The 11,798-nt window shown below is 34.0% G+C and overlaps 1 protein-coding gene across 4 annotated transcripts in view; it reads left to right on the top strand.

Moving 5' to 3' along the window:
- Window positions 1–228: 228 nt before the first annotated feature.
- Window positions 229–11,798, top strand: part of LOC137249169 (zinc finger protein ZFP2-like) — a 32,678-nt gene continuing 21,108 nt past the window's right edge. For 2 of the 4 annotated variants that reach the window (XM_067780459.1, XM_067780458.1), the window contains exons 1-5: window positions 229–1,042; window positions 1,099–1,586; window positions 1,646–1,745; window positions 1,821–2,057; window positions 2,118–2,350. In XM_067780459.1, coding sequence (XP_067636560.1) covers window positions 375–1,042; window positions 1,099–1,586; window positions 1,646–1,745; window positions 1,821–2,057; window positions 2,118–2,350 — 1,726 coding nt within the window. In that variant the 5' untranslated portion in view covers window positions 229–374. Of the gene's footprint in view, window positions 1,043–1,098; window positions 1,587–1,645; window positions 1,746–1,820; window positions 2,058–2,117; window positions 2,451–11,798 lie in introns of those variants that run through there. The other 2 variants (XM_067780462.1, XM_067780460.1) reach the window with 2 other exon arrangements.

The following is an 11,798-nucleotide window of genomic DNA, read 5'->3' as shown; positions in this document are numbered from 1 at the left end:
GTAACGATACAAGGTGGCAGCACGGGACAGCTGATTATAAACTTTTTTTATTTGGTTTGATACATCAACTTCCGGCGCAGTACGAATTTGACATTTGTCCATCGAATTTACAAAAACAAAGTACATGGAACTTTTATTTATGTTTGTAGGTATGTCACCATGCCACCTTGTATCGTTCCGCCATGGTGTGACCAATTGTCACCAGTTAACGAAGAAGCGACTGGCGCGCCTGATTGATCGAACATAACCGCTTAGAAGGTTAAGCGCTAGTTAAGTAAGATTGTCAGTTTGCTACCATGTGGACCTCATATAACTATAGGATACTGGCGAGCATAGTGTACATTTTTTCTGTATAAAATAATATTTAAAAGTGCATGTACATAACTAATATGAATTTTACCAGTAAGCAATGTTTCGATTATCTGTGTCGAACGTGTATGAATGAACTGAACGCCAACTCTAAAGCACAACAATGGCAATTCATCTTCGACAAAATTGAAGACTATAGCACTTTGTGTATTGCTGATATGATATCCTACACAGTCCCGCAAATGCAAATTCAGGTAAGGGACGAGCTGCCAACGAAAATTTGCCGTAAGTGCCTGCAGCAATTGCTAAGTTTGTATCGGTTTCAAAAAATGTGCATACAATCCAACGAAAGGATGCGCGATTTATTTTCAAAAAAGAGGGTAGAGTTAAAAATGTCGGTGACAGAGTTTGGAACAAGCAAACAAGAATCATGTCTGTCTACTCATAAATTTAGGGAAGTATATCTGCCTTTACCAAATGTTTCAATACAAGAACAAGTTCAAGAGGCTGGAGGACAGGCAAATAATCCCGAAGATGTACAACAAAAAACTGACTCGGACCCGTTACAATGTATCGAAAAAAAAATTGAACATTTTAATTATTCGCAAATCGAATTGCTTAAAAATGAGTCGGTTGAAGCTGATGAAACCAATGGTGAATTGAGCGACTTAGACACAATCCACTCAACACTATCTGTGAAAAGCAAGTTAGAGGAGCCAGATTTAAACTTGAAGTAAGTGCCATCCACACATGTGTACATTCTACTTCTTTATACATTATATTCTGTAGCTGGTCCCAATATATGTGTCCACTATGCAATAAATCCTTCAAGGAACGGAGCTATTTGCAAAGCCACTTGAAGCGTCATAACGCCGATGATCAAATCAAATTGGATATCCGGCCCAATCAAAAATTCGAGTATTATCTCTATAAATGTGATATTTGCAATCGTCGTTTTCACAAAGCGGAATCGCTATTTAATCATCAATTGGTACATAATGAGAAAGCAGATAGTAAGATGTATTGGCATGTCTGTGATTTATGTGGCAAGGCGTACAGTACACGGCGTACATTAGCGAGGCATTTAAGGATACGGCATCCTGGGGAAATGTCACAGAAAAAAGAGAACAGGGACAACTGTAAACAAAGGCTTGATTGTGATTTGTGTGGAAAAATATACAGTAAACGACATAATTTAGTGAATCATAAAAGGGTGCAACATTCTACAGACAAACCACAGCCAATAAAGCAACATTCATGTAATTTCTGCAACAAGCGTAAGGGCTTACTATTAAAGTTCAAATCTATGTAGAATGAAATGAATGTTAATTTATAGGTTTTAGAGATACTGGGTCGCTCAAGGTTCATGAACGTACACACACAGGTGAGCGGCCGTACTTATGCCCAGAGTGTGGCAAATCATTCATTGAAGAAGGGTACATATAAACCTTTAAATCATATTTTTATGCGTATAAATGGTAAATTATATTTTTGGTTATTTTTTATCAAAGTACCCTTAAGCAACATCGCTTACGTCATGGAGAAGATAAGCTATACGAATGCCCCTACTGTCCGCTAAGATTTCGCTGTAGCAATAATGTGTCCAAACACAAATTAATACACGAGGGCATTAAACGGCACATTTGCGATATTTGTAGCAAAAGTTTTGGCAAATCGGACCAACTAAAACGACATAAAATGAGTCATAGTGGTGAAAAGCCCCATAAATGTGATTTTTGTGAAAAGCGGTATGTTTGCATTTAAATTTTCGAAAGTTAAATTTTTACCAACTTTTCTTTCTGAAACAGCTTTACTCGTATCGAACATCTGCGCCGTCACATGCGCACTCATACCGGCGAAAAACCATATAATTGCAAATACTGCGTGCGCGCTTATACACAGAGTGGAGATCTAGTTAAACACTTACGTACTCATGTAGGCGACAATGTTTATAAATGTGAACTATGCCCGTTCGCATTCCGCTTAGCTTCAGAATTACGTAACCACTTCACTACGCATAAAAACGATGATCCGGAAACACGTGAGCGAAATATGAAAGCCCTAAAAGAAGATGAAGCTAAATTTCAATTAGAACTAGCTAAGAAGAATATATAATCCATAATCTGAAAATGTAATAAGAATAGTGTTTTTTTGGTAATAGTCTAGTTGAGGGGTCGACTGCTAATACGCTACCAAAAATATCGAGAGAGGTGTCAAACGACGCGTCTTGACATCAGTATTAATAATCCGAAGGCGGAAAATAAAAATATTAACTCGTTCAAAAGATATTAATGAAAAACCCGCGGGTACCTCCGAAACCGGGGGTGGGATCCATAGTATTTTTGCGCAGAACACCTTTCTGAGTTGGCGGCCTTCGGCCGCGCTTATAAAAAATAACCCTGGGCTACGCCGTGCCAAGTCCGGGTGTGTGGTATAACCGTGGCTACCGCCACGGTGATGCACAAATTTTTTTGTGGGTACGAATACAACAACAACCACATGCAAATCGCCAACTTCAACTGCAAATATCTCCGGACATAGATACAATTTTTCTTTTCCGCCATCGGATTATTGTTCTCGAGATTAATACGCGTGTTTTGACACCTCTCTCGATATTTTTAGTAGCGTATTAGCAGTCGACCCCTCAACTAGACTATTACCGTTTTTTTTTATTTCTTTTTATATATTTTCAAATGCCCCGAATTTTAGCTTAGTCATCAGGTTGACCAAATTCCATAGGCTAATTTTTTATTCATTCATTTCTTGAGAAGATATATGAGTACAAGAGTATCTTAGATCCTCTATAGTACAGCCAAAATACATTACAATTATAATAATAAAATAAGCTAATTAAGTCAGATTTGATAGTAACTGTAAGTCCAGGAATAATAGTATAAAGGAAAAATGGTATTTAAAATTAACATAATACAAAAGTTAAATAATTTAACTAATACCTTTAAATTTTTATAAAATTTACATCTGGCAATATATTTTCGCTAAGAGACGAATAAAATACCTAAAGGATTCAAGGTTGTGAAGCGCAACCCTTTCAAGGGGTTGCCAGGGCAATTTATAGCTTTTCCTACTCAATTGGCATAATTTTGAGCCCAAATTATTATAAATAAGTATACAAAATATATTTTTTTTTTTTTTTGGATTATTAGTTTCTTGGTAAAAGCTTAAGCTTATAAAACACCAGGTTATCCCTCCATTGGTATTAATCCATAACACCATGTTATATATTCAAATTTTAATGTCTTTAAATTGTACAGTTGCTCCACCAACGCACAGGTAATACACTAAGGCCAGAACCATGTGCGTAGGTTTCTGCGTAATTAAGGTTATTATATATTTAGATTTAATGGTTTACTCCAAGTACGATGAATTATATTTAGATTTAATGGTTTACTCCAAGTACGATAAATTTTAAGTTTTTCAACTATTTTTAATATTTTATTGTCATTTCGATTCCCTCACTATCTGCCATTTTGTTGTCAACCGCATGAATAGCGTCCTTTTATAGCACGAGATTCGTTGCTTAAGTCGCGGCGGGACTTTTTAAAAAGGAATATATAAACCAAAGGCAGAATACGCTTAAGAAAATCAACACGACTGACTAGGGTGTAACTCTGAATCAAACTGAACTTTCACTTTATAACCATCAATAATGAAACTTACAATTTGCTGATAATAATATTAATACGCCACCGTGGTGTGATGGTAGCGTGCTCCGCCTATCACGCCGTATGCCCTGGGTTCAACTCCCGGGCAAAGCAACATCAAAATTTTAGAAATAAGATTTTTCAATTAGAAGAAAATTTTTCTAAGCGGGGTCGCCCCTCGGCAGTGTCTGGCAAGCGCTCCAATTGTATTTCTGCCATGAAAAGCTCTCAGTGAAAACTCATCTGCCTTGCAGATGCCGTTCGGAGTCGGCATAAAACATGTAGGTCCCGTCCGGCCAATTTGTAGGGAAAAATCAAGAGGAGCACGACGCAAATTGGAAGAGAAGCTCGGCCTTAGATCTCTTCGGAGGTTATCGCGCCTTACATTTATTTTTTTTTAATATTAATACTTATTGCTAACTGAATGATATTATTGCTTACTAAGTAGAATTAACTAGCTGTGTACTTAATATTTTGTTAAATAGCAGAATTTCCAGAATTGCCAGTTTGCAACTTTAATTTAGACCGGATATTAATACTTTTGTTTATTTGCGATTTTTAAAATGAATTGGTCAATATCGTCTGCTGCTGACTCTGCACTTATATAACTTGGCGAGCTATTGACCTTATTTGGTAGAGTAAAGGAATTATACGTAACTACCCTCCCTTTTAGATTGGAATTCTCCTGAATTCTACTATTTAATTTTATAATTACTTTATTATGTTTAAAAATTGAAAATATTACAACCATTATTATTATAATAATTATGCTTACGATGCATACATATGAAACTTTGCTATGGTTATACAAGCTGACAATACTCCGTAAATTTATTTTATTAAGTTTAATGACATCCGTTAAAGTTATTTTTTCTGTAAAATTGCGTATCATTTCATTTTGAATGTATATCGTTTTTTCTTCAATATTTTCTTTTGAATTTGGAAAATAATAATCATTTATTTTTAGTGAACAGTTCGTATATTGTAACAAATTATTTTCTACTAGAATAACTGTGTTTTCTGTACAAGTTTGATTTATTAATAAGTTTCGGGCATTCTTAATAAGAATTGTATCTATATCAATTTCTATTATTTCTAGCTCTTTGTTTTTAGTAAATTGGCAATTTGAGTTTAAAATACAATGTGTGCTTGGCTTTAATTTTCCTAGCTGTTTATTTTCTTCAAAATTTATACGTTTTGTTGTTGTATTCAAAAATTTCTTCGATTTCGTAGTCAATCTCATGATAGGAATCGTTTGGTATTGGTATAATGTATCTAACTTGAACATTTACAAAAGTTACAGGTATTTTTATACTAAGTATTAGAAATGTATTATTAAAAAATACTGTTCCAGATTTTAGGTATTTTAGCTTATCGTAGTCAATATCATACTTCATTATTTCATTACTTGTTAAGATATTAGGGTGTATTAACTTGTACTTGGCTGCCACTACGCTATCAAGTATCTGTTCCATTCTAGTTTTCAGCAGTTGAATTTTTGTTAATTGCTCTAAATATAAACTTCTTTCATATTCCTCATCAAGTGATTTTTGTATAAGGTTGAGTCCTTTTTCTATTTTAATTTTATCGTTATTTATAATCTCGTTAATCTGTTCTAGGGTGCTGCTAAAATAATCGTTTATAAGGACATGTTTATTAATTTTTTCTCCTGTTTGTAAGAGGTGATTTTTTATATCCTGTCTATCCTCGTCGTCCATCGTACCAAATATCCATTTTGATGAGGTACCGCCTGCATTTATCAGCCCTCGTTTGTGTCGTTTGTTTTTCGGTCTTAGCGTTAGTAATTTGCTCCTTGTGTCTTCTATTTCGAGTAATAAGAGGTCTTTGTATTTTGCTTTCGTTGATACTACGTTGTCCGTAATTTTGTTTAAAATGTCTTCTATCCTAGTTATATTAATCATGTGTAAGATAATTTCAGTGTCTTTCACGATTTCTTGCGTTTTAAATTGAATGTTTGTAAATTCTGACTGATCCTTAATTTTAGTCACGACGATCTCACAATAGGATTTAGACGCCCATTGTATCATCAATATTATCATCATTATTATCTGTAAATTTAAGAGGTCTTTTAATATTACATGGATGAATACCCTTGAGACTTTTCTTCTTATATTTTGGTTGTTCCTTGTGCCTTAATGCTTTATAATTTTTTATAAAGCCTCTTCTCCTAGTTTCTACGTAGCTTTCTCGTTTCTTGTTAAGTTTATGGATAAATTTTCCCTTAGATAACTCCATATTTTGTCTAACTTTTTCTTTACTAATTTTGCCATTTTGTACTTCTACTGGGATACATTTTATTGTTGAATGATATCTTTCATTATAAGTTCTTATTGATGTTTGCATAATTTGATTGATTGGTAATTTCTTGTTCAAATAATATATTATCCTAAATATCTCAGCCACAGAGTTGTGCATTCTTTCAATATCTGCATTTCCTGTGTGGCTATTAGGTTTCGTCAGGCGTAGTTCGATTCCTTCTTGATCTAAAAGTTCCTTCAAACGTACGCTTTTGAATTCATTATCCGCGATTATTTTCTCTGGTTTGCCTATTTTCGAAAAATGATTTTCTAACTGTTCAATTATTGTAATGTGATTTCTATCTGTTAAGGCATATACTGCTCCAAATTTGGAGAATTTGTCTATTATTGTTAGAAAATGAAACCGCTTTATAACGTAAGTGTCTATATGTATTACTTGATTTATATCCGATGGTGTTTCAGTGTAAATAAATTTAGGTTTGATGGGATTTCGATCATACTTAACTTCTTTACAAATGTCACATTGGTTAATGACTATTTGTACCAATTCCATTAACTTTGGAAAATAAATTTTTTCTTTAATTTTATTATATGTCTCCTGGATGCCTGAATGCATACTCTCTTTTACATGGTACAGTGATATCAGTTTCACTGCCTCTACCTCTGTTTCAATGTCCCTCGCACTCATTGTACATTTATAGAATTTTAATTGATTGTCATCTGAAAACATTTCCCTTAACTTCTGTTGGACAATGTTATATTTCGTATCGGTAAGTTCTGAGTATATTCCAACTGGTGCTTTGGTGATATACTTTCCAAAGATTTCTCCCATTGTATTAAAATCGCTTTCCGCTATAAAAATTATTCTTTTTCCATGTAACTGTTTCATTTCTTCGATCTTGCTATTAGTTAAAATAATTTGTGTTTTATATTTGTTTACAATTTCTTCTTTGATAAAAAAATGATCTTGAAGATTTTCTACGGCTGAATGCATTGTAGCCATCATCTCATCTTCTAGGTTATTTATCGTTTCCGAATCAATTTTCATATCCTTGACTATTGTAAATCCCTACATTTATCAATTTCTTTCACATTTTCCATTTTGTCAACTTCATTATCTATTCTACTCAAAAAACCTGCTACTTGATTTTATTTCCCTTTTAAGTATTCTATGTTGAACTGATACTCTCCTAATTTTAGAAGCCATCGTTGATGTCTAGGTGACATGTCCTTTCCTTTATATTTAGCATGCAGGTATTTTATTGGCTAATGGTCTGTAAAAATTATAAACTTTCTTCCGTAAAGGTATGGTCGTAAATAATTAACACTCCATAAAATCGCTAGAAATTCTTTATCTGTAGCAGAGTAATTTTTTTCGTCATTTAGTGTTCTGGAAATATAGCATATCGGATGTCCTTCTTGTGACAAAACAGCACCGATTGCATAGTTCGACGCATCAGTAGTTAGAGTAAATGGTTTATCAAAATTAGGATATCTCAAAATTGGGTGAGAACTAATTAGTATTTTCAATTTTTCGAATGCTTCTATATAAGTTGGATCCTTAGTATTGATCTTTACGTTTTTCTTTAAGTATTTTGTTATAGGATGTGCTACTCGTGCGTAGTCTTTTATAAATTTCCGGTAGTAACCTGTCACTCCTAGGAAACTTTTTATTTGTTTCTCCGTTTTAGGTAACTGTAACGCTTCTATTACCTTTATTTTATCCGGATTTGGTTTTAAGCCATTTTCTGTTAAAATGTGCCCCAAAAATTCAGTTTCTTTTTTCATGAAATTACATTTGTCCATTTGAACCTTTAAATTTGCTCTTTCTAGCACCTTAAAAATTTCTGTTATTGTCCTTACATGCTCCTGAAGGGATGTACTAAATATCAAAATGTCATCTAAGTACACCACACATTTATTGATGAATTCTCTTAGAGTTTCATTCATTAGACGTTGAAATGTTGCCGGGGCATTTTTCAATCCAAATGGCATTCTAATAAATTCATACAACCCGTGAGGTGTTGCAAACGCCGTTTTCTCTCTATCTTGTTCTCTTATTAAGATTTGGTGATAACCTTTGGCTAGATCTAATGTTGTAAAGTATTGTGCTTTACCCAGTTTGTCCAAAATTGAATTAATATTAGGAAGAGGAAATTTGTCATCTATTGTTACTTCGTTCAGTTTTCTGTAATTTATCACAATTCTATATTTCCTTTCTCCCGAGTTGTCGATTTTTTTTGGTACTACAATTAAAGGACTGGAATATCGGGAGCGACTTTTCCTAATAATCCCTTGGTCTTCCATTTCCTTTATTTGCCTTCGTACTTCTACTTCATGTTGTGGAGGATATCTATATAACTTACTGTTTATTTGCTCATTTGTCGTTGTCCTGATTTCGTGTACTACCTTCGTAGTGCTGGTTAATTGATCTCCTTCTTTAAAAAATAAATTTTTAAATCTTTTTACGATTTTTACTACTTCTTCTTTTTCTTCCTTGTTAAGATGATTCATATTAATTCTACCCCAATCGAATTATTTTGCTTCTAATGCATGAATTTCTAAATTGGTATACGGATTACTCTCAAAATAGGTGGTTCTTTTATTTAGCATTATACAACCATCCACCAAATTTATTGTTGTGTTGAAACAGTTAAGTAAGTCAATGCCTATAATGAAACTATACTTTCGACCTCTTAGCTGAGTCATTTTCCATCTTATTTCTGCATAATGTGGAAGATTGAATTCTTTAGGTGCATCTGTAAGCACCTCATATTTAATAACATCGCTTTTAGTTATTGTGCTAAATGTAATAGCTTTTTTTAATAAAATTCTTTTGAAATCATTTATACTAATGTCAATTAAGCTTATGCTTACCCCAGTATCTATGAGAGCTTTAAATTTTTTCTTTTTAAACGTTAAAGTTATGGTGGGAAGACAGTCCGAGCTGGTCCCTCGAAAAAATTTTGCTCTTCATCATTAACTAGGTTTTATTGTCCTGATTTCTGCAACATTCGCATGAATTTAATTCAACAAAATCTTCTTGTTTTTCTTTATTTATATTGTCAACTTCCATCGGTTCCTCTCGGTCTTGCCTAGGTTGATTCCAGCGATTTTGGCCGGAATTTAGCCTAGGGTTTCCTACCTTTGGGAACCTGTGAAGTTGTCCTGAATTTCCCGAGATTTGGGATTATTTGAAGGTCCCTGCCTTCTTTGGTAAGACATTGTTTTTATTTTGGTTTGAATATTGGTGGGGTGGCCTGTTTTGCCCTGAGCTAGCTTGCCTGTGATAAGTATTTTGATTAAAATTCTGTCTTACTTGTCCTGAAGTTTTGTCGTGATATCCTGTATTTTTATCAGTAGTATATTGAGGTTTTTGGTAGTCGTATCGGTCTGTATTTAGATTCTTCCTTGTCCATTCCCTGTAGCTTGACCTTTCATCTCTTCTATTTATTTTCCTGTATTCTGGTCGTATGAATGTATCCTCAAATCTTCTATGGTTCATAATTTTTATTATCTCCCCTAATTGTGTACACTCGTATATTTTATCTAACAAGGTACCCTGTGTCATCTCTTTTGACGTATTTACTAACAAACTTTCGATATTGGTGAGGTCGATACCTTGTCCTCCTCTATAATACACAATCAATTCATCTGCCTTATATTTTATATTTTGTAATTCTACCGCTAGTTCACTCACCGTATTTACCCGCAGGTTAGTTACTTTCCGGTATATTTCATGCGGCTCCGTGTCAGGTTTGAACCTCATTTTTAATATGTCCTTTATCATCCCCCAGTTGTCCGGTTGAGGTATGTTAATGATGACATTTTTTGCTTCGCCTTGAACAATTTTATAAAAAATTGTCCTTACTGCCTCCTTTTTCAGTTCTTCATCGTTGATTGTTGATAGTAAATATTCCGTACTGCAGAAGAATGAATTCACTGTTACATCGCCTTGGCCGGTGAATATAGGAAGTTGGTTGATGCTTTTAAATAGTCTATCAATTCGGTGCTGGTCCGCTGTCTGTCTTTGAGGTTGCCGTTGTTGTTGCAACTCAATATAGGCATTTCTAAGCTGCTCTATTTGCTGTTCTCGCCTGGCCAGCTCTTCCACCAGGTTTACATCAATTAGTTGAGCTGGATCCTGAGCCATTACCCTTCTTAAGTCGTATTCTCGTTGCCTTGCTGTGCCTATTTTTTTTTTTTTTTTTGCACTCTCACTTTTTATTTATGTCCGCTATTTGTGGGTGGTGCACTGCAATCCTGTTGCGTTCACTTCACTGCCACTTATTTCAATATTTTGTGGGTGGTGTTCTACAAGTTTATTGTGATCACTGCACTGCCATTTATTTCAATCTTTTGTGGGTGGTGTTCAACAAGTTTATTGTGATCACCTTTCATGAAAATGAAATGGTATATTAATTTCGTCACGAAACCGAAAATTGTAAGTCCTTAAAGGAAAATAGATAGACCCACCATTAAGTATACCGAAATAATCAGGTTGAAGAGCTGAGTTGATTTAGCCATGTCCGTCTGTCCGTCTGTCTGTTTGTATGCAAACTAGTCCCTCAATTTTTGAGATATCTTGATAAAATTTGGTGAGCGGGTGTATTTGGGTGTCCGATTAGACATTTGTCGGAACCGACCGGATCGGACCACTATAGCATATATCCTCCATACAACCGATTTTTCAGAAAAAGAGGATTTTTGTAATATCTTACCCAATTTAACAGATTGAAGCTTCAAACTTCACCATATACTTTCGTATATTGCACATATTGTTGCCTGAAAAAATTTATGAGATCGGTCGTATATATAGTATATATCCCCCACAACCGATTGTTCAGATAAGGAACTTTTCGTAATTACTGCCCTATTTTAAGAGCTAGAGGCTTCAAATTTCAACGAATGCTTACATATATATCATATATTGTTGTCTGAAAAAATCATAAAGATCGGTGGTATATATAGTATATATATGGTGGTGTATATAGTGTATATATATATATATATATTTTCGCAAATTTTAGCCCCATTTTAACAGCTAGAAGCTTCAAATTTCACCGAATACTTACGTATATAGCATATATTGTTGTCTGAAAAAATCAAAGAGATCGGTTGTATATAAAGTATATATCTCATACAACCGATTGTTCAGATAAGAAACTTTTCGCAATTTCTACCCCATTTTAACAGCTATAAGCTTCAAATTTCACCGGTTGCTTACGTATATAGCATATATTGTTGTCTGAAAAAATCATAGAGATCGGTTGTATATATAGTATATATCTCATACAACCGATTGTTCAGATAAGAAACTTTTCGCAATTTCTACCCCATTTTAACAGCTATAAGCTTCAAATTTCACTGATTGCTTACGTATATAGCATATATTGTTGTCTGAAAAAATCATAGACATCGGTTGTATATATAGTATATATCTCATACAACCTATTGTTCAGATAAGAAACTTTTCGCAATTTCTACCCCATTTTAACAGCTATAAGCTTCAAATTTCACCGATTGCTTACGTATATAGTATGTATTG

The sequence above is a fragment of the Eurosta solidaginis genome, chromosome 4 (genome assembly GCF_040869045.1).
Source record: "Eurosta solidaginis isolate ZX-2024a chromosome 4, ASM4086904v1, whole genome shotgun sequence".
Classification (NCBI taxonomy): Eukaryota; Metazoa; Arthropoda; class Insecta; order Diptera; family Tephritidae; genus Eurosta; species Eurosta solidaginis.
This window is presented reverse-complemented; position numbering and strand designations above follow the sequence as displayed.